Genomic DNA, 24646 nt, shown 5'->3' with positions numbered 1-24646 from the left:
TACTTTGTTTTTTAATCAGATGTTGGGATCATGTCGGAATTTTCAATCGAAAGTTGAAATTGCAAATTTTGAAGAAATTATTAGGTGATACGTACGAAGTATACGTATCAACTATTGATTTCGTCAAGATTTTTATTATTCACAAAAAATTATTATTATTCTTCCTCGATTTTGTTCGCAAGAAATCTCAAGAACGGATAAACGCATTGTCATGAAACTTGCTATGATGATGGATCCCGGTCTAACTTAGAACTGCGTGACTTTTCAATGACTCAAGGTCATCATGACGTCATCTAGGCGCCATTTTGTGAAAATCAACTCATGACCATAACTTCATAACAGAAAGCAATTTCTCATTCATATTTATCACGATCAAGGTCAATATTGGTCCGGTCAATTTCCGATCAATAAATGCGCGCAAAAATGCGCGTACGCTTACGTGCGCGCGTAAATGCGCGCGTAAAATTTTAAATTGCTTAAAATCGTCTTAAATTTTTTTTGCATACGTTTCAGACCATTTTAAGCATTTCATAAAAAATCACGCAAAACACGCATTTTTGCACATTTTCGTTCGTCACGGCCGAACGAAAAATAATCGCCCAGCAAAAACTTTTGACAGAATATTCCTCATATTTTTCCGAACAATTTGATACCCTTTTTATCTCTTGATCTCTATTAATAACGGAATGAGCGTCCGTTCAAAATAACCGTCCGTACGCACGATTTTTGCAATACATAGCATATATGGGCAAAAACATGCCTATAAAAAGTCCATTGGGATGAATAAGGACTGCCAATTTTTTTTTCTTATTTAGATAGAGTATGAGTCGGAGGTATGATTTCGTAACTCATTTGGCCATTAAGTACATCATGACGTCATCATAATGGCCTTGGAAGTCAAAATACAAAAATGCATATTATGACGTCATTATATTTATGGGAAAATGTGTGTATTTCTCTCAATATTCATTGATTTACTTTTAGATTGTAATATGTTGTAGTCGAGGCAATCCTCTACAAGATCAATACACACTAAATTTCATTTTAATGACGTCATCATAGTACAAAATTCAATTAAAGGCCACTTGTCAGAATTTTCTTAATTTGCGTGTTATGTCTATGGAAGGTGAATTTCGTTCACATTGTGAATCTACATGACATCAATCTTTCAGCACCATCTCGCTCATTTGTGCTCTATTCCCTCCCAGATTCTGGTATGTTATAGCTGAGACCATGGGCTATAAAAACGGTGTACTTTGTTTTTTAATCAGATGTTGGGATCATGTCGGAATTTTCAATCGAAAGTTGAAATTGCAAATTTTGAAGAAATTATTAGGTGATACGTACGAAGTATACGTATCAACTATTGATTTCGTCAAGATTTTTATTATTCACAAAAAATTATTATTATTCTTCCTCGATTTTGTTCGCAAGAAATCTCAAGAACGGATAAACGCATTGTCATGAAACTTGCTATGATGATGGATCCCGGTCTAACTTAGAACTGCGTGACTTTTCAATGACTCAAGGTCATCATGACGTCATCTAGGCGCCATTTTGTGAAAATCAACTCATGACCATAACTTCATAACAGAAAGCAATTTCTCATTCATATTTATCACGATCAAGGTCAATATTGGTCCGGTCAATTTCCGATCAATAAATGCGCGCAAAAATGCGCGTACGCTTACGTGCGCGCGTAAATGCGCGCGTAAAATTTTAAATTGCTTAAAATCGTCTTAAATTTTTTTTGCATACGTTTCAGACCATTTTAAGCATTTCATAAAAAATCACGCAAAACACGCATTTTTGCACATTTTCGTTCGTCACGGCCGAACGAAAAATAATCGCCCAGCAAAAACTTTTGACAGAATATTCCTCATATTTTTCCGAACAATTTGATACCCTTTTTATCTCTTGATCTCTATTAATAACGGAATGAGCGTCCGTTCAAAATAACCGTCCGTACGCACGATTTTTGCAATACATAGCATATATGGGCAAAAACATGCCTATAAAAAGTCCATTGGGATGAATAAGGACTGCCAATTTTTTTTTCTTATTTAGATAGAGTATGAGTCGGAGGTATGATTTCGTAACTCATTTGGCCATTAAGTACATCATGACGTCATCATAATGGCCTTGGAAGTCAAAATACAAAAATGCATATTATGACGTCATTATATTTATGGGAAAATGTGTGTATTTCTCTCAATATTCATTGATTTACTTTTAGATTGTAATATGTTGTAGTCGAGGCAATCCTCTACAAGATCAATACACACTAAATTTCATTTTAATGACGTCATCATAGTACAAAATTCAATTAAAGGCCACTTGTCAGAATTTTCTTAATTTGCGTGTTATGTCTATGGAAGGTGAATTTCGTTCACATTGTGAATCTACATGACATCAATCTTTCAGCACCATCTCGCTCATTTGTGCTCTATTCCCTCCCAGATTCTGGTATGTTATAGCTGAGACCATGGGCTATAAAAACGGTGTACTTTGTTTTTTAATCAGATGTTGGGATCATGTCGGAATTTTCAATCGAAAGTTGAAATTGCAAATTTTGAAGAAATTATTAGGTGATACGTACGAAGTATACGTATCAACTATTGATTTCGTCAAGATTTTTATTATTCACAAAAAATTATTATTATTCTTCCTCGATTTTGTTCGCAAGAAATCTCAAGAACGGATAAACGCATTGTCATGAAACTTGCTATGATGATGGATCCCGGTCTAACTTAGAACTGCGTGACTTTTCAATGACTCAAGGTCATCATGACGTCATCTAGGCGCCATTTTGTGAAAATCAACTCATGACCATAACTTCATAACAGAAAGCAATTTCTCATTCATATTTATCACGATCAAGGTCAATATTGGTCCGGTCAATTTCCGATCAATAAATGCGCGCAAAAATGCGCGTACGCTTACGTGCGCGCGTAAATGCGCGCGTAAAATTTTAAATTGCTTAAAATCGTCTTAAATTTTTTTTGCATACGTTTCAGACCATTTTAAGCATTTCATAAAAAATCACGCAAAACACGCATTTTTGCACATTTTCGTTCGTCACGGCCGAACGAAAAATAATCGCCCAGCAAAAACTTTTGACAGAATATTCCTCATATTTTTCCGAACAATTTGATACCCTTTTTATCTCTTGATCTCTATTAATAACGGAATGAGCGTCCGTTCAAAATAACCGTCCGTACGCACGATTTTTGCAATACATAGCATATATGGGCAAAAACATGCCTATAAAAAGTCCATTGGGATGAATAAGGACTGCCAATTTTTTTTTCTTATTTAGATAGAGTATGAGTCGGAGGTATGATTTCGTAACTCATTTGGCCATTAAGTACATCATGACGTCATCATAATGGCCTTGGAAGTCAAAATACAAAAATGCATATTATGACGTCATTATATTTATGGGAAAATGTGTGTATTTCTCTCAATATTCATTGATTTACTTTTAGATTGTAATATGTTGTAGTCGAGGCAATCCTCTACAAGATCAATACACACTAAATTTCATTTTAATGACGTCATCATAGTACAAAATTCAATTAAAGGCCACTTGTCAGAATTTTCTTAATTTGCGTGTTATGTCTATGGAAGGTGAATTTCGTTCACATTGTGAATCTACATGACATCAATCTTTCAGCACCATCTCGCTCATTTGTGCTCTATTCCCTCCCAGATTCTGGTATGTTATAGCTGAGACCATGGGCTATAAAAACGGTGTACTTTGTTTTTTAATCAGATGTTGGGATCATGTCGGAATTTTCAATCGAAAGTTGAAATTGCAAATTTTGAAGAAATTATTAGGTGATACGTACGAAGTATACGTATCAACTATTGATTTCGTCAAGATTTTTATTATTCACAAAAAATTATTATTATTCTTCCTCGATTTTGTTCGCAAGAAATCTCAAGAACGGATAAACGCATTGTCATGAAACTTGCTATGATGATGGATCCCGGTCTAACTTAGAACTGCGTGACTTTTCAATGACTCAAGGTCATCATGACGTCATCTAGGCGCCATTTTGTGAAAATCAACTCATGACCATAACTTCATAACAGAAAGCAATTTCTCATTCATATTTATCACGATCAAGGTCAATATTGGTCCGGTCAATTTCCGATCAATAAATGCGCGCAAAAATGCGCGTACGCTTACGTGCGCGCGTAAATGCGCGCGTAAAATTTTAAATTGCTTAAAATCGTCTTAAATTTTTTTTGCATACGTTTCAGACCATTTTAAGCATTTCATAAAAAATCACGCAAAACACGCATTTTTGCACATTTTCGTTCGTCACGGCCGAACGAAAAATAATCGCCCAGCAAAAACTTTTGACAGAATATTCCTCATATTTTTCCGAACAATTTGATACCCTTTTTATCTCTTGATCTCTATTAATAACGGAATGAGCGTCCGTTCAAAATAACCGTCCGTACGCACGATTTTTGCAATACATAGCATATATGGGCAAAAACATGCCTATAAAAAGTCCATTGGGATGAATAAGGACTGCCAATTTTTTTTTCTTATTTAGATAGAGTATGAGTCGGAGGTATGATTTCGTAACTCATTTGGCCATTAAGTACATCATGACGTCATCATAATGGCCTTGGAAGTCAAAATACAAAAATGCATATTATGACGTCATTATATTTATGGGAAAATGTGTGTATTTCTCTCAATATTCATTGATTTACTTTTAGATTGTAATATGTTGTAGTCGAGGCAATCCTCTACAAGATCAATACACACTAAATTTCATTTTAATGACGTCATCATAGTACAAAATTCAATTAAAGGCCACTTGTCAGAATTTTCTTAATTTGCGTGTTATGTCTATGGAAGGTGAATTTCGTTCACATTGTGAATCTACATGACATCAATCTTTCAGCACCATCTCGCTCATTTGTGCTCTATTCCCTCCCAGATTCTGGTATGTTATAGCTGAGACCATGGGCTATAAAAACGGTGTACTTTGTTTTTTAATCAGATGTTGGGATCATGTCGGAATTTTCAATCGAAAGTTGAAATTGCAAATTTTGAAGAAATTATTAGGTGATACGTACGAAGTATACGTATCAACTATTGATTTCGTCAAGATTTTTATTATTCACAAAAAATTATTATTATTCTTCCTCGATTTTGTTCGCAAGAAATCTCAAGAACGGATAAACGCATTGTCATGAAACTTGCTATGATGATGGATCCCGGTCTAACTTAGAACTGCGTGACTTTTCAATGACTCAAGGTCATCATGACGTCATCTAGGCGCCATTTTGTGAAAATCAACTCATGACCATAACTTCATAACAGAAAGCAATTTCTCATTCATATTTATCACGATCAAGGTCAATATTGGTCCGGTCAATTTCCGATCAATAAATGCGCGCAAAAATGCGCGTACGCTTACGTGCGCGCGTAAATGCGCGCGTAAAATTTTAAATTGCTTAAAATCGTCTTAAATTTTTTTTGCATACGTTTCAGACCATTTTAAGCATTTCATAAAAAATCACGCAAAACACGCATTTTTGCACATTTTCGTTCGTCACGGCCGAACGAAAAATAATCGCCCAGCAAAAACTTTTGACAGAATATTCCTCATATTTTTCCGAACAATTTGATACCCTTTTTATCTCTTGATCTCTATTAATAACGGAATGAGCGTCCGTTCAAAATAACCGTCCGTACGCACGATTTTTGCAATACATAGCATATATGGGCAAAAACATGCCTATAAAAAGTCCATTGGGATGAATAAGGACTGCCAATTTTTTTTTCTTATTTAGATAGAGTATGAGTCGGAGGTATGATTTCGTAACTCATTTGGCCATTAAGTACATCATGACGTCATCATAATGGCCTTGGAAGTCAAAATACAAAAATGCATATTATGACGTCATTATATTTATGGGAAAATGTGTGTATTTCTCTCAATATTCATTGATTTACTTTTAGATTGTAATATGTTGTAGTCGAGGCAATCCTCTACAAGATCAATACACACTAAATTTCATTTTAATGACGTCATCATAGTACAAAATTCAATTAAAGGCCACTTGTCAGAATTTTCTTAATTTGCGTGTTATGTCTATGGAAGGTGAATTTCGTTCACATTGTGAATCTACATGACATCAATCTTTCAGCACCATCTCGCTCATTTGTGCTCTATTCCCTCCCAGATTCTGGTATGTTATAGCTGAGACCATGGGCTATAAAAACGGTGTACTTTGTTTTTTAATCAGATGTTGGGATCATGTCGGAATTTTCAATCGAAAGTTGAAATTGCAAATTTTGAAGAAATTATTAGGTGATACGTACGAAGTATACGTATCAACTATTGATTTCGTCAAGATTTTTATTATTCACAAAAAATTATTATTATTCTTCCTCGATTTTGTTCGCAAGAAATCTCAAGAACGGATAAACGCATTGTCATGAAACTTGCTATGATGATGGATCCCGGTCTAACTTAGAACTGCGTGACTTTTCAATGACTCAAGGTCATCATGACGTCATCTAGGCGCCATTTTGTGAAAATCAACTCATGACCATAACTTCATAACAGAAAGCAATTTCTCATTCATATTTATCACGATCAAGGTCAATATTGGTCCGGTCAATTTCCGATCAATAAATGCGCGCAAAAATGCGCGTACGCTTACGTGCGCGCGTAAATGCGCGCGTAAAATTTTAAATTGCTTAAAATCGTCTTAAATTTTTTTTGCATACGTTTCAGACCATTTTAAGCATTTCATAAAAAATCACGCAAAACACGCATTTTTGCACATTTTCGTTCGTCACGGCCGAACGAAAAATAATCGCCCAGCAAAAACTTTTGACAGAATATTCCTCATATTTTTCCGAACAATTTGATACCCTTTTTATCTCTTGATCTCTATTAATAACGGAATGAGCGTCCGTTCAAAATAACCGTCCGTACGCACGATTTTTGCAATACATAGCATATATGGGCAAAAACATGCCTATAAAAAGTCCATTGGGATGAATAAGGACTGCCAATTTTTTTTTCTTATTTAGATAGAGTATGAGTCGGAGGTATGATTTCGTAACTCATTTGGCCATTAAGTACATCATGACGTCATCATAATGGCCTTGGAAGTCAAAATACAAAAATGCATATTATGACGTCATTATATTTATGGGAAAATGTGTGTATTTCTCTCAATATTCATTGATTTACTTTTAGATTGTAATATGTTGTAGTCGAGGCAATCCTCTACAAGATCAATACACACTAAATTTCATTTTAATGACGTCATCATAGTACAAAATTCAATTAAAGGCCACTTGTCAGAATTTTCTTAATTTGCGTGTTATGTCTATGGAAGGTGAATTTCGTTCACATTGTGAATCTACATGACATCAATCTTTCAGCACCATCTCGCTCATTTGTGCTCTATTCCCTCCCAGATTCTGGTATGTTATAGCTGAGACCATGGGCTATAAAAACGGTGTACTTTGTTTTTTAATCAGATGTTGGGATCATGTCGGAATTTTCAATCGAAAGTTGAAATTGCAAATTTTGAAGAAATTATTAGGTGATACGTACGAAGTATACGTATCAACTATTGATTTCGTCAAGATTTTTATTATTCACAAAAAATTATTATTATTCTTCCTCGATTTTGTTCGCAAGAAATCTCAAGAACGGATAAACGCATTGTCATGAAACTTGCTATGATGATGGATCCCGGTCTAACTTAGAACTGCGTGACTTTTCAATGACTCAAGGTCATCATGACGTCATCTAGGCGCCATTTTGTGAAAATCAACTCATGACCATAACTTCATAACAGAAAGCAATTTCTCATTCATATTTATCACGATCAAGGTCAATATTGGTCCGGTCAATTTCCGATCAATAAATGCGCGCAAAAATGCGCGTACGCTTACGTGCGCGCGTAAATGCGCGCGTAAAATTTTAAATTGCTTAAAATCGTCTTAAATTTTTTTTGCATACGTTTCAGACCATTTTAAGCATTTCATAAAAAATCACGCAAAACACGCATTTTTGCACATTTTCGTTCGTCACGGCCGAACGAAAAATAATCGCCCAGCAAAAACTTTTGACAGAATATTCCTCATATTTTTCCGAACAATTTGATACCCTTTTTATCTCTTGATCTCTATTAATAACGGAATGAGCGTCCGTTCAAAATAACCGTCCGTACGCACGATTTTTGCAATACATAGCATATATGGGCAAAAACATGCCTATAAAAAGTCCATTGGGATGAATAAGGACTGCCAATTTTTTTTTCTTATTTAGATAGAGTATGAGTCGGAGGTATGATTTCGTAACTCATTTGGCCATTAAGTACATCATGACGTCATCATAATGGCCTTGGAAGTCAAAATACAAAAATGCATATTATGACGTCATTATATTTATGGGAAAATGTGTGTATTTCTCTCAATATTCATTGATTTACTTTTAGATTGTAATATGTTGTAGTCGAGGCAATCCTCTACAAGATCAATACACACTAAATTTCATTTTAATGACGTCATCATAGTACAAAATTCAATTAAAGGCCACTTGTCAGAATTTTCTTAATTTGCGTGTTATGTCTATGGAAGGTGAATTTCGTTCACATTGTGAATCTACATGACATCAATCTTTCAGCACCATCTCGCTCATTTGTGCTCTATTCCCTCCCAGATTCTGGTATGTTATAGCTGAGACCATGGGCTATAAAAACGGTGTACTTTGTTTTTTAATCAGATGTTGGGATCATGTCGGAATTTTCAATCGAAAGTTGAAATTGCAAATTTTGAAGAAATTATTAGGTGATACGTACGAAGTATACGTATCAACTATTGATTTCGTCAAGATTTTTATTATTCACAAAAAATTATTATTATTCTTCCTCGATTTTGTTCGCAAGAAATCTCAAGAACGGATAAACGCATTGTCATGAAACTTGCTATGATGATGGATCCCGGTCTAACTTAGAACTGCGTGACTTTTCAATGACTCAAGGTCATCATGACGTCATCTAGGCGCCATTTTGTGAAAATCAACTCATGACCATAACTTCATAACAGAAAGCAATTTCTCATTCATATTTATCACGATCAAGGTCAATATTGGTCCGGTCAATTTCCGATCAATAAATGCGCGCAAAAATGCGCGTACGCTTACGTGCGCGCGTAAATGCGCGCGTAAAATTTTAAATTGCTTAAAATCGTCTTAAATTTTTTTTGCATACGTTTCAGACCATTTTAAGCATTTCATAAAAAATCACGCAAAACACGCATTTTTGCACATTTTCGTTCGTCACGGCCGAACGAAAAATAATCGCCCAGCAAAAACTTTTGACAGAATATTCCTCATATTTTTCCGAACAATTTGATACCCTTTTTATCTCTTGATCTCTATTAATAACGGAATGAGCGTCCGTTCAAAATAACCGTCCGTACGCACGATTTTTGCAATACATAGCATATATGGGCAAAAACATGCCTATAAAAAGTCCATTGGGATGAATAAGGACTGCCAATTTTTTTTTCTTATTTAGATAGAGTATGAGTCGGAGGTATGATTTCGTAACTCATTTGGCCATTAAGTACATCATGACGTCATCATAATGGCCTTGGAAGTCAAAATACAAAAATGCATATTATGACGTCATTATATTTATGGGAAAATGTGTGTATTTCTCTCAATATTCATTGATTTACTTTTAGATTGTAATATGTTGTAGTCGAGGCAATCCTCTACAAGATCAATACACACTAAATTTCATTTTAATGACGTCATCATAGTACAAAATTCAATTAAAGGCCACTTGTCAGAATTTTCTTAATTTGCGTGTTATGTCTATGGAAGGTGAATTTCGTTCACATTGTGAATCTACATGACATCAATCTTTCAGCACCATCTCGCTCATTTGTGCTCTATTCCCTCCCAGATTCTGGTATGTTATAGCTGAGACCATGGGCTATAAAAACGGTGTACTTTGTTTTTTAATCAGATGTTGGGATCATGTCGGAATTTTCAATCGAAAGTTGAAATTGCAAATTTTGAAGAAATTATTAGGTGATACGTACGAAGTATACGTATCAACTATTGATTTCGTCAAGATTTTTATTATTCACAAAAAATTATTATTATTCTTCCTCGATTTTGTTCGCAAGAAATCTCAAGAACGGATAAACGCATTGTCATGAAACTTGCTATGATGATGGATCCCGGTCTAACTTAGAACTGCGTGACTTTTCAATGACTCAAGGTCATCATGACGTCATCTAGGCGCCATTTTGTGAAAATCAACTCATGACCATAACTTCATAACAGAAAGCAATTTCTCATTCATATTTATCACGATCAAGGTCAATATTGGTCCGGTCAATTTCCGATCAATAAATGCGCGCAAAAATGCGCGTACGCTTACGTGCGCGCGTAAATGCGCGCGTAAAATTTTAAATTGCTTAAAATCGTCTTAAATTTTTTTTGCATACGTTTCAGACCATTTTAAGCATTTCATAAAAAATCACGCAAAACACGCATTTTTGCACATTTTCGTTCGTCACGGCCGAACGAAAAATAATCGCCCAGCAAAAACTTTTGACAGAATATTCCTCATATTTTTCCGAACAATTTGATACCCTTTTTATCTCTTGATCTCTATTAATAACGGAATGAGCGTCCGTTCAAAATAACCGTCCGTACGCACGATTTTTGCAATACATAGCATATATGGGCAAAAACATGCCTATAAAAAGTCCATTGGGATGAATAAGGACTGCCAATTTTTTTTTCTTATTTAGATAGAGTATGAGTCGGAGGTATGATTTCGTAACTCATTTGGCCATTAAGTACATCATGACGTCATCATAATGGCCTTGGAAGTCAAAATACAAAAATGCATATTATGACGTCATTATATTTATGGGAAAATGTGTGTATTTCTCTCAATATTCATTGATTTACTTTTAGATTGTAATATGTTGTAGTCGAGGCAATCCTCTACAAGATCAATACACACTAAATTTCATTTTAATGACGTCATCATAGTACAAAATTCAATTAAAGGCCACTTGTCAGAATTTTCTTAATTTGCGTGTTATGTCTATGGAAGGTGAATTTCGTTCACATTGTGAATCTACATGACATCAATCTTTCAGCACCATCTCGCTCATTTGTGCTCTATTCCCTCCCAGATTCTGGTATGTTATAGCTGAGACCATGGGCTATAAAAACGGTGTACTTTGTTTTTTAATCAGATGTTGGGATCATGTCGGAATTTTCAATCGAAAGTTGAAATTGCAAATTTTGAAGAAATTATTAGGTGATACGTACGAAGTATACGTATCAACTATTGATTTCGTCAAGATTTTTATTATTCACAAAAAATTATTATTATTCTTCCTCGATTTTGTTCGCAAGAAATCTCAAGAACGGATAAACGCATTGTCATGAAACTTGCTATGATGATGGATCCCGGTCTAACTTAGAACTGCGTGACTTTTCAATGACTCAAGGTCATCATGACGTCATCTAGGCGCCATTTTGTGAAAATCAACTCATGACCATAACTTCATAACAGAAAGCAATTTCTCATTCATATTTATCACGATCAAGGTCAATATTGGTCCGGTCAATTTCCGATCAATAAATGCGCGCAAAAATGCGCGTACGCTTACGTGCGCGCGTAAATGCGCGCGTAAAATTTTAAATTGCTTAAAATCGTCTTAAATTTTTTTTGCATACGTTTCAGACCATTTTAAGCATTTCATAAAAAATCACGCAAAACACGCATTTTTGCACATTTTCGTTCGTCACGGCCGAACGAAAAATAATCGCCCAGCAAAAACTTTTGACAGAATATTCCTCATATTTTTCCGAACAATTTGATACCCTTTTTATCTCTTGATCTCTATTAATAACGGAATGAGCGTCCGTTCAAAATAACCGTCCGTACGCACGATTTTTGCAATACATAGCATATATGGGCAAAAACATGCCTATAAAAAGTCCATTGGGATGAATAAGGACTGCCAATTTTTTTTTCTTATTTAGATAGAGTATGAGTCGGAGGTATGATTTCGTAACTCATTTGGCCATTAAGTACATCATGACGTCATCATAATGGCCTTGGAAGTCAAAATACAAAAATGCATATTATGACGTCATTATATTTATGGGAAAATGTGTGTATTTCTCTCAATATTCATTGATTTACTTTTAGATTGTAATATGTTGTAGTCGAGGCAATCCTCTACAAGATCAATACACACTAAATTTCATTTTAATGACGTCATCATAGTACAAAATTCAATTAAAGGCCACTTGTCAGAATTTTCTTAATTTGCGTGTTATGTCTATGGAAGGTGAATTTCGTTCACATTGTGAATCTACATGACATCAATCTTTCAGCACCATCTCGCTCATTTGTGCTCTATTCCCTCCCAGATTCTGGTATGTTATAGCTGAGACCATGGGCTATAAAAACGGTGTACTTTGTTTTTTAATCAGATGTTGGGATCATGTCGGAATTTTCAATCGAAAGTTGAAATTGCAAATTTTGAAGAAATTATTAGGTGATACGTACGAAGTATACGTATCAACTATTGATTTCGTCAAGATTTTTATTATTCACAAAAAATTATTATTATTCTTCCTCGATTTTGTTCGCAAGAAATCTCAAGAACGGATAAACGCATTGTCATGAAACTTGCTATGATGATGGATCCCGGTCTAACTTAGAACTGCGTGACTTTTCAATGACTCAAGGTCATCATGACGTCATCTAGGCGCCATTTTGTGAAAATCAACTCATGACCATAACTTCATAACAGAAAGCAATTTCTCATTCATATTTATCACGATCAAGGTCAATATTGGTCCGGTCAATTTCCGATCAATAAATGCGCGCAAAAATGCGCGTACGCTTACGTGCGCGCGTAAATGCGCGCGTAAAATTTTAAATTGCTTAAAATCGTCTTAAATTTTTTTTGCATACGTTTCAGACCATTTTAAGCATTTCATAAAAAATCACGCAAAACACGCATTTTTGCACATTTTCGTTCGTCACGGCCGAACGAAAAATAATCGCCCAGCAAAAACTTTTGACAGAATATTCCTCATATTTTTCCGAACAATTTGATACCCTTTTTATCTCTTGATCTCTATTAATAACGGAATGAGCGTCCGTTCAAAATAACCGTCCGTACGCACGATTTTTGCAATACATAGCATATATGGGCAAAAACATGCCTATAAAAAGTCCATTGGGATGAATAAGGACTGCCAATTTTTTTTTCTTATTTAGATAGAGTATGAGTCGGAGGTATGATTTCGTAACTCATTTGGCCATTAAGTACATCATGACGTCATCATAATGGCCTTGGAAGTCAAAATACAAAAATGCATATTATGACGTCATTATATTTATGGGAAAATGTGTGTATTTCTCTCAATATTCATTGATTTACTTTTAGATTGTAATATGTTGTAGTCGAGGCAATCCTCTACAAGATCAATACACACTAAATTTCATTTTAATGACGTCATCATAGTACAAAATTCAATTAAAGGCCACTTGTCAGAATTTTCTTAATTTGCGTGTTATGTCTATGGAAGGTGAATTTCGTTCACATTGTGAATCTACATGACATCAATCTTTCAGCACCATCTCGCTCATTTGTGCTCTATTCCCTCCCAGATTCTGGTATGTTATAGCTGAGACCATGGGCTATAAAAACGGTGCTTTTAGATTTTTAATCAGGTGATGAGATCATGTCGAAATTTTCAATTGAACGAAACCCATTGACTTTGTAGATTTTAATGTCATACACTCTTGAGTGACTGACTGACTTCTTTTTTTCTCTGGTAATAATATACATAAAATTAGCTGTATAAAAAGGATGAGCATTTGTCTACATTAATAACCCATTTTTTGTAATGGCCCAAATTAAAATAATTGAATTTCTACGCAGCAACTTATAGTATAGGTAGAACATGACGGGTAAAGCATTTCATGGAATAAGATGAAATTGTGAAAATGCATTCTTCATTGAGTCATTTAGAGACGAAGGTGTAGCTGCTCATTGTACATGGTTATCTCAATCTATCTTCTATAGATCCATAGTTGTCAATATGCTACACAGTTGAGGCTTTGTATTTTGGTGTTATTGTATTTATTAACGTTTATTTACTTCTCGACATCACAATATGAAACACAATGTATACAGTGCGTCCCCCCAAAACGAAACCGAGAATTATCGATGTTTTATCATAACTTAATCAAAAATTATAATTGATAAATGATACATATTTGTAAAGCTTAGATCCTCCTCTTTCATTTGACGTAACTCATGTAATGCATATTGCACGCAAGAGTGATTCAAATGAATTTGAAGAGAGGAAACCAAAAAGACATTTGGCAGACAGTATCTGAATTTCAAAGAGAAAATCACATTTCTCAAAGTTTGAGTTTCTGCTCTTTCATATGACACCTCGATCAGGAAAAATGAGCTAGGAATAACAAAGTTATGTTTGTTTTAAGTAGTGCTTGCATTTCCATTATTTTACTAAACGATTTCGTTTTCACTGGCTGCCTGCCGTAGCAACAAGCAGAATTTACAAAATACTTAACTCCGTTTCGTTGACAATCAGCCATGCATGAACTCTTTCGTCTACGGAAGCAGGCGGAAGCATAGCTTGAGTCGGGAATGCCCATAATAATTTAACACAGTTACTGAGAGAACATTATACATATTATTATGAAAATAACATATTATATGACACAACGTTGATAGAAAATAACATCTAGTAAATGGAAGGAAAAAAATGAGAAGAGAATTAAGTATAGGAAAGAAAGATAACTAAATAGGGCTGTACATTGTGTTTGCGATTACCTCATATAAATGACTAAGTACTTCAATTATTAAAAAAGACAGCGGTTACATATCATTAAAAACGAGCAAAGTCAACAGACAAAAAGCAGCTTCATCCGACAACATTGTCATGGGGAATATACATTAGATTTATTAAGTACAAATTTGTCATGGAAATACTGGGATATTGCTTTGCGAATCCTGTGAGTAGGTTACGATAATTTTTGTAATCATGAGAATTTTTGTCTGATGGGTTACGTTAATACATTTTGTATAATTTATTCCTATGTCGCATCGACTGTTACTGTCCATTCGTTATCCAACATTTTATTTTTTTAAATTTTTGTTTAAATACAATTGGAAAATGCTTGTCATACAATGCACGAAACTTATTTTGAAAAATATAATAGCTATCATCTGGATGTTCTGCAGCATAGACATCCCTCCAGTCGACGTCGTGCAAATTCCTAATTAAGGCCTCAATATTTCTCTGATTTATGATTCTGTGACCGATCTTTACTTTCGATGATTTTACATTGGCAACATTTAGCTTTGAAATGGTAAAGACATGGAAGTGATCGGATACATTACCATACAATAGACCAGTATCATGAAAAGATAGTAACTTATTTGAAAGTATATTATCTATTAAAGTGGTGGATTACTTCGTAATTAGTTTAGGTTTGTCGATTAAGGGGTAGCATGAGTTACTGGATTTTATATCGATCACGTTTTTTTTACCGAGTGGACATGTTGTAATAAATCGATATTATAATCACCCATTACATAACACATTTTGTTGTCGCTAGTTATTTTGTTGAACACAATCTCCAGTGCTTCAGAAAAAAATCCAGTCTGAGTATTTAGGGGCTTGTATACCACACCAACTATAATATTCTTTCTCTTTTCTTAAACTATTTCTATAAATATGGAGTCACATATTTCTGAATCAAACGTCAGGTCATCTCTTTGGAAATAATTATGTTAATCCGCTACATGCATTCCAACACCCCGCCACGACCATGGTTTCTGTTCTCACAGATAAAAGTATATTCATCAATATTTGTTAAAGACTATCGTCTGTGAACCAAGTCACACTCCCTGCCTGTTAGTCTTTCTCTTTTCTACATTATTTCCTGTTAATTAAACTTTGATCTAATTCAATTAATACAGTGACAGTATATATCCATCCGATATTTAAATATTTCATTATCAAGCAACTAGCGAATCTCACGTCAACAACTAAAAATGATCGATAATGTATGCCACATTTATTTTGACTTTTGATTGACGCCGGGAAATCGTGACGTCATACACTATTCACTTTTTATTATTCAGGCATAAGCTCTTATTTATCAAATACATTTTCATTTCTTTGAAAATGCGTTCCTAATGATGTAACTTAGTTACTGCACAGGGCCAATCATTGGTGCCGATCTGTCATTGATACCTATTGTTCAGGGGGGATGATCTATTCATTCACCCCCCCCCCCTGATAAATAGGTATTACGTAAGGATCGACACCCATGGTCTCAATCTATCTTCCCCAGATCCATGATGATCAAGGAGACACAATTTAATCTTGACATATGGACAGATCATAATGGGAGAAGCATTTTATAAAATAATATATCGTGTTATGCATTTTTCATACGTATCACCTAATTCGTCTAAGTGACGAATTAAAGTCTAGTATTTATTTTGTGTCTGTATAGAAGAAATTATTATTATTCTTCCTCAATTTTGTTCGCAGGATATCTCAAGAATGGCTAAAGCCATTATCATGAAACTTGCCATGATGATAGATCTTAGCCTAACTTAGAACTGCATGACTTTTCAAAAACTCAAAGTCATCGTGACGTCATCCAGGCGCCATTTTGTGAAAATCAACTTATGATCATATCTTCATAACGGAAAAATATTTCTCATTCATAATTATCACGATTAAGATCAATATCCGTCCGGTCGATTTCAGGTCAATAAACGTGCGCAAATGCGCGCGTGCGCGTTCGTTCGCGCGTTTACGCGGGCGCAAAAAATTAAAATGCTCTAAATCATCCCAAAATTTTTTGGCATACGTTTTAGGCCATATGGAGCATTTGACAAAAAATTATGGTCACGCGCATGCGCGCGCGTTTTTTGCGCGTACTAGCATTTTGCAACATAAAATCGCCGAATTTTGTCTATCATCATATTTGGCACATTTTTCCAAGCATTTTGATAACTTGTTAACCTTTTAATAACGCAATGAGCGTCCGTGAAAGTTGACAGCGCGCGCGGACCTGCGTTATCTTTATCCACAATACATGAGCAAAAACATGCCTAAACAAAATTCTTTGTAACTCTTCAGAATAGACAGGAACTCCCAATATTTTTTCATATTTAGATAGATTATGAGTCAAAGATATGATTTTATGTCTCATTTGACCCTCAATTAACTCATGACGTCATCATAATGGCCTCCAAACTCAAAATTTTAATTTGCATATTATGACGTCAGCATATTCATGGAAAATTTAGTGTATTTCTCGTAATATTTATTGATTTTCTTCCAAATTTGGCTATGATCTAACTGTGACAATTTTCTACAAATGCAGTATTCACAATTTTTATTTTTGACAAAAGTATCATGGTGTATTTTTGCGATTAAAGGAGGCATGTCAATTTTTCGCATTTTGCGTGTATTCTCTATGGGACATGACTTTTTCTCAAAACTGGATTCTACACTCCTGTCTTTCGCGAGCAAAATCTCCGTTGTTTTAGCTTTTTTTTTCGCTGAGCTTTGGATATGTTGTAGCTGAGACAATGAGCCATTAAAAGTGTGCCTTTTATTTTTCGATTAGATGCCGGGATCATGCTCATATTTCACTTGCAAAGTGGGATTTCTGAATTCCATTTCCTGTTTACGTGTAATCGCTATGGGAGATGTTTTGGTATATCGGTAACGCACTTGACTTCCAACCTCGAGATCCCTGGTTCGAGTCCGGGTGTCTCCAACACTTTTTTTTTCACTTTTTGTTCCTTTTGACCTTCACTCTACCATCTCCTTTGATTATTTAAACACGTAGATTCGCAAATAATGTCATAAATAACCCTTTTTACTTATTATTACCCTATTTTCACTTAATCCATTACTTTTTGCGTGTAATCCCTATGGGAGATGACTTTTTCTAAAATCTGGAGTCTACATTCCTGTCTTTTGCGAGCAATATCGCCGTTATTTCGGCTTGGATTTTGTTGATTTTTGAGTATGTTGTAGCTGAGACTAATGCTATCTAAATCAACCCTCATTTTTTCAATAAGATGTCATGATCGCGCTCATGATCATGATCATGATCATCATGATCATCATTATCATAATGATGATAATCATTTATCAATTACATTTTCATTTCTTTGAATAAGATTAAATCGTCAAAAGGTGTTCTTTATGATGTAAATGAGAGTCAAATGTGTAACTGGTTACTGCACAGGGTCAAAGGTCATATATTGTTTCAATCTATCTTCCCTAGATCCATGATGATCAAGGAGACACAATTTAATCTTGACATATGAATAGATCATAATGGGAGAAGCATTTTACAAAATAATATATCGTGTAATGCATTATTCGTTATGTAAACCATTATCATACGTATCACCTAATTCGTCTAAGTGACGAATTAAAGTCTAGTTATTATTTATTTTTATTATTCTTCCTCGAATTTGTTCGCAGGATATCTCAAGACTGAATAAAGCCATTATCATGAAACTTTCAATGATGATAGATCTTAGTCTAACTTAGAACTGTGTGACTTTTCAGACAGTCAAGGTCATCGTGACGTCATCCAGGCGCCATTTTGTGAAAATCAACTTATGATCATATCTTCATAAAGGAAAGCCATTTTTCATTCATATTTATCATGATTAAACTCAATATCCGTCCGGTCAATTTCAAGTTAATAAATGCGCGCAAAAATGCGCGTACGCTTATGTCCGCGCGTTTACGCGCGCGAAAAAAATTAAAATGCTCCAAATCATCCCAATTTTTTTTTACATCCGTTTCAGGCCATATGGAGCATTTGATAAAAAAATTACGCACACGCGCATGCGCGCGCGTTTTCGCGCGTACTGGCATTTTGCAATATAGAATCGCCGAATTTTTTCTGTCATTATATTTGGTACATTTTTCCAAGCATTTTGATAACTTGTTCACCTTTTATTAACGCAATGAGCGTCCGTCAAAGTTGACAGCACGCGTGGATTTGCGTTATCTTTATCTACAATACATGGGCAAAAACATGCCTATATAAAAGTCATTGTAACTCTTTAGAATAGATAGAAACTCCTAATATTTTTTCATATTTGGATAGATTATGAGTCGGAGATATGATTTCATGTCTCATTTGATCCTCAATTAACTCATGACGTCATCATAATGGCCTCCAAACTCAAATTTTTAATTTGCATATTATGACGTCAGCATATTTTTGGAAAATTGATTGTATCTCTGTAAATATGGATTAATTTTCTTTTTTTAATTTTGATAAGTTCTAGCTGAGACAATTTTCTACAAATGTAATATTCACAATTTTTATTTTTGACAAAAGTATCATGGTGTAATTTTGCAATTAAAGGAGGCATGTCAATTGTTCGCATTTTGCGTGTATTCTCTATGGGACATGACTTTTTCTCAAAACTGGATTCTACACTCCTGTCTTTCGCGATCAAAATCTCCGTTGTTTTAGCTTCGTCTTCGCTGAGCTTCGGATATGTTGTAGCTGAGACAATGAGCTATCAAAAGTGTGCCCTTTATTTTTCGATTAGATGCCGGGATCATGCTCATATTTCACTTGCAAAGTGGGATTTCTGAATTCCATTTCCCGTTTACGTGTAATCGCTATGGGAGATGTTTTGGTATATCGGTAACGCACTTGACTTCCAACCTCGAGATCCCTGGTTCGAGTCCGGGTGTCTCCAACACTTTTTTTTCACTTTTTTTTCCTTTTGACCTTCACTGTACCATCTCCTTTGATTATTTAAACACGTAGATTCGCAAATAATGTCATAAATAACCCTTTTTACTTTATTATTACCCTATTTTCACTTAATCCATTACTTTTTGCGTGTAATCCCTATGGGAAATGACTTTTTCTCAAATCTGGAGTCTACATTCCTGTCTTTGGCGAGCAATATCGCCGTTATTTCGGCTTGGATTTTGTTGATTTTTGAGTATGTTGTAGCTGAGACTATATGCTATCTAAATCAACCCTCATTTTTTCAATAAGATGTCATGATCGTGCTCATGATCATGATCATGATCATCACGATCATCATTATCATAATGATGCTAATCATTTATCAATTACATTTTCATTTCTTTGAATAAGATAAAATCGTCAAAAGGTGTTCTTCATGATGTAAATTAGAGTCAAATGTGTAACTGGTTACTGCACAGGGTCAAAGGTCATATATTGTTTCAATCTATCTTCCCTAGATCCATGATGATCAAGGAGACACAATTTAATCTTGACATATGAATAGATCATAATGGGAGAAGCATATGAATGGGAGAAGCAAAATAATATATCGTGTAATGCATTATTCGTTATGTAAACCATTATCATACGTATCACCTAATTCGTCTAAGTGACGAATTAAAGTCTAGTTAATATTGTATCTGAATTGAAATATCCTGTTGATCAGGGCAATAATTTAAATTTGAATCCTTGTCGTTATTTGGATAGGAATTCTAATACGTGTTATTTTAAACCAATCACATGTTCCGAGATCATTGATATTGTGTCTAATATAAAGAGAGATTGCAGTCCTGGGTACGATGATATAAGTATCAAGGTTATAAAGAAATCTATACATATTTTATGTCAACCCATCTGTGCAATATTCAATCAATGCTTAGATTTAGGTATATTTCCTGATGAATTAAAGATTGCTCGTGTGGTTCCTGTATATAAAAATGGTTCAAGTGAAAATGTTGCAAATTACAGACCCATATCAGTCTTGCCAATTTTCTCTAAAATTTTAGAAAAATGTATGTACAATAGATTATTTGATTTTATAAGCAAGTACAATATATTATCTTTGAACCAATATGGTTTCCGTCCTGGACATTCGACGTCATCGGCTCTTATTGATTTTGTTCACACTGTTGTTAATGCTCTTGATAACAAGAAATATATGATTGCAATGTTTTTAGATTTGAAGAAGGCTTTTGATACAGTAGATCACGCTATTTTATTACACAAACTTGAATTATATGGCATAAGAGGTATTGTACTTAAATTATTTGAAAGTTATTTATCAAATAGAAAACAATATGTTGAAATTTCTAAATGCAAATCACAGCAAGGGACTATCTCATGTGGGGTACCACAGGGTTCTATCTTAGGACCACTGTTGTTTCTTTTATTTATAAATGACCTTAGTAAAGTATCTAAATTATTACATTGTATTATGTTTGCTGACGACACCAGTCTGTTTTTATCCCATCCTAACTGTCAGGACTTACATAATCTATTCAATTCTGAACTTGAATTAATATCTGAGTGGTTTTACGCAAATAAAATGATAATCAATGTAGCAAAAACCAGTTATATTATTTTTAGTAATTTATTGATACCAGATTATCTTTCAATTAGATTGTGCAATACAGATATTAAGTGTGTAACGTCAGTAAAATTTTTAGGCATTACAATAGATCATAAACTTACATGGAAAAATCACATTGATAGTCTGTGCAATAAGCTGGCAAAAAATATAGGAATAATGTATTGTTTAAGATCATTTCCAAAGGAGATTTTAAAAATTATTTATTATGCAATTGTATATCCGTATCTTAATTATGGTATTCTTGTCTGGGGTAATGCAAGTAATAATCACATTGATAGATTGTTTATTTTACAAAAACGTGCAATACGAAATATGTCTCATGCACCTTACCTTGCCCATACCAACCCTTTATTTATTGAATCAGGTGTTTTGAAATTTCATGATATATATGTATTTCAGGTACTTATATTTATGTACTTATGTAACAATCACCTCTTGCCAGACTATATTAAAACATTCTTTCAGTTCAATAATGAATATCATGGATACAATACAAGAAATGCTAATGATTTTCATTTACCCAAACCGAGGCTCTCATCTTTTAAAAATTCAATATTATTTCAAGGACCCCAAATCTGGAATTCTCTTTCTTCAGATATTAAACAAGCAGTTTCGTTAAATGTTTTTAAGTCAAAATCTAGGCACTTTATTTTAGACAGGTATTCACCAAGTTTGTTTGTTTAAATGTATAGGTATAGTACCCCCCCCCCTTTATGTTGTTGTAAGTGATTTGTTATTTTTTGTAGCTTCCTTAATGTATTATGTTACAGGGTCAGCTAATCACAAGGCTTGTTCCTTTCTTGCTGTCCCTCTCATACTTAATCCAAATGTATACTTTGTTATTAATTTTTCTTGTGAATTTTATCCTTTGTATCATGTTGATTTATGAATGTTTGCACGTGTTTTCTGGATTTTTATGAGCAAATAAATTGAAATTGAAATTGAAATTATACCCGTGAGAATGGGATATGATTTTAGTAAAAAGGTTTGATGACTTGCACGAACTATATTCTCACATCGGGATTGCAGTAAATGCATCAAAGTCTAAATGTACTATTATAACATCTGAATTATTTAATGTGATGTTTTTTGTATTTTGTGCAGGCGCGTAGCCAGGGGGCGGTTGGGGCGGTCGCCCCCCCCCCCCCCCCAAAAAAAAAAAACGCCGCCAAAAAAAGAGAGAGAGAGAGAGAGAAAAAAAGAAGAAAGGAAGAGGACGTAGCAAGAAAAGGATTAAGAGTCGAGAACGGTACAACGAATCGTCTTCTTTCTCTAATAATTTATGAAACGTTGAAGCTTTTGCGCTTCGCGCGGGAGGGGGAAAGCTCCCCCTCCCTGCACCCACCTCCTAGGGAGCGCGCTACGTGCGCTCTGTAAGTGATTCGCACGGTTCGCATGCTCACTACCGCCCCCTAAAATGAAATCCTGGCTACGCGCTTGGTTTTTTGTAACTCCTCAATAAAAGGTGAGCTGGTTGAATTAGGCCCTTTGTTAAAAATAAATAAATATAAGCTTTATATGTCGCCTCCTCAAGAAACAAAAATCGGAACGAATCAATGTTCACATTCTTTAACAATTACAAAAGTTGGTAAGGGTGTGAATAATTTAGTTGTAAACATATACATTGAAAAACTATTCACCTTCGTTAATTTTTTATTCTTTTATAATTCCATTGAAGACCCCGATGAAGGAAATGTCCGACTTGCTGGTGGGTCTACTCCAAACCAAGGCCGGGTTGAGATCTACCACAATTCCCTGTGGGGGACAGTCTGTGATGACAGTTGGGATGACTCTGACGCGAGGGTAGTTTGTCGACAGCTTGGATACTCAGGTGATGTAGGTGAAGCCAGGAGTGGTGGTACATATGGACGAGGATCTGACCCGACATATCTTGACGAGGTCGGCTGTTCGGGATATGAAAGTAGATTGGAGTACTGTAGTCACGCCGGATGGGGCATTGAAGACTGTTCTCACAGCGAAGATGCAGGAGTTTACTGCAATGACAATGGTAAGTTGCAAACAATACAAAGCAGGCATTGCGGAGACGAGTTGGCATATAATAGTCGGTAAAGCATCTGCCTGTTGGACCAACATGACCAATGATCGTGGCTTCAAACCCAACCCGTGGGGATGACTAAAGATTGTCTTGTGCGCCAATGAGCCCCTCCCCTGTTTCATAGATACACGCTATACATAGTGGAAAACACTCCTACCATCGGATACGAAGTAAAAAGAAGGCCTCGTGTAGAGGAATGTCACCACCTTTTCACGTTAAGAACCCAAAGCACTCTTCGAATAGGAGTAGGGGAACCCTGTTACTAATATTGGTCGACCCCGATCAGTTATATCGGGAGGAGACTTGAGGGTAATTGAATTGAATTGAATTATTTTCTTCTGCAAAACATGCACGAAATGCAAAACTTACAAATCCAATCACATTTCAGCGATACAATACGATAAAATTGAACGTGCACACCATATAATAATGATAGAAATTTTAGAAACAACTTACAATGATTTAGGTTGATTTTGTTTTCCCATGTACAGGTTACTCCAAATGATATTTTGTCTTGCATTACCTGTACGTTTCCTTCATTTGCATATAGAGCTTGGCTAAATCCCACGAAAACAACGGCACACAAGGCCAACTGCCCACAAGAACAATAATAGCTGGAATCACATAATAGCAACATGTTACACAAATTCTAACAATCTTAGGAATTTCACACTGTTCACAAAGACATTTATGGCCAGTTCTCCACACTTTATGTAAAGTGGCATAGACTTTTTTTTGTAAATACCCTTAAATGGCAGAAAAGTTTTCTTCAGGGATTTTGTATAGTGTCACCAAATTCCTCCGGCTAATACAATGACCGACATTTAATCCTTAGTTTCATATGTTTGTTTATTGTCCGTTTAATTAATCTCGTTTTTCAGTCTTTATAAACGATAACATCGCAGACAGTATTATAACGATGAAGATATTTTGCGAGCAATGATACAAGATAGGCCCTAAACATATCTTTTGTAGATTTATCTTCCAAATCACAGAATATTGTAAATACAAAAAGGAGCCATACAAATAAAAACGTTTTACTTTCCTTTTAATTGCTGGTGATAACGACGGTGAAATCC

The 24646-nt window shown here is 34.8% G+C and overlaps 1 protein-coding gene across 1 annotated transcript in view; it reads left to right on the top strand.

Annotated features, from left to right (window-relative positions):
* Positions 1-24646, top strand: part of LOC755081 (deleted in malignant brain tumors 1 protein-like) — a 56494-nt gene that overhangs the window by 26942 nt on the left and 4906 nt on the right. Inside the window, exon 5 of the mRNA XM_030977105.1 lies at positions 23121-23519. Within this exon, the coding sequence (XP_030832965.1) occupies positions 23121-23519 (399 nt within the window). The remainder of the gene's footprint in view (positions 1-23120; positions 23520-24646) is intronic.

This window comes from Strongylocentrotus purpuratus, unplaced genomic scaffold, assembly GCF_000002235.5.
Source record: "Strongylocentrotus purpuratus isolate Spur 01 unplaced genomic scaffold, Spur_5.0 spur5_scaffold_9, whole genome shotgun sequence".
Classification (NCBI taxonomy): domain Eukaryota; kingdom Metazoa; phylum Echinodermata; class Echinoidea; order Camarodonta; family Strongylocentrotidae; genus Strongylocentrotus; species Strongylocentrotus purpuratus.
The sequence above is the reverse complement of the archived record's forward strand: the minus strand, read 5'-3'. Positions and strand labels throughout refer to the sequence as shown.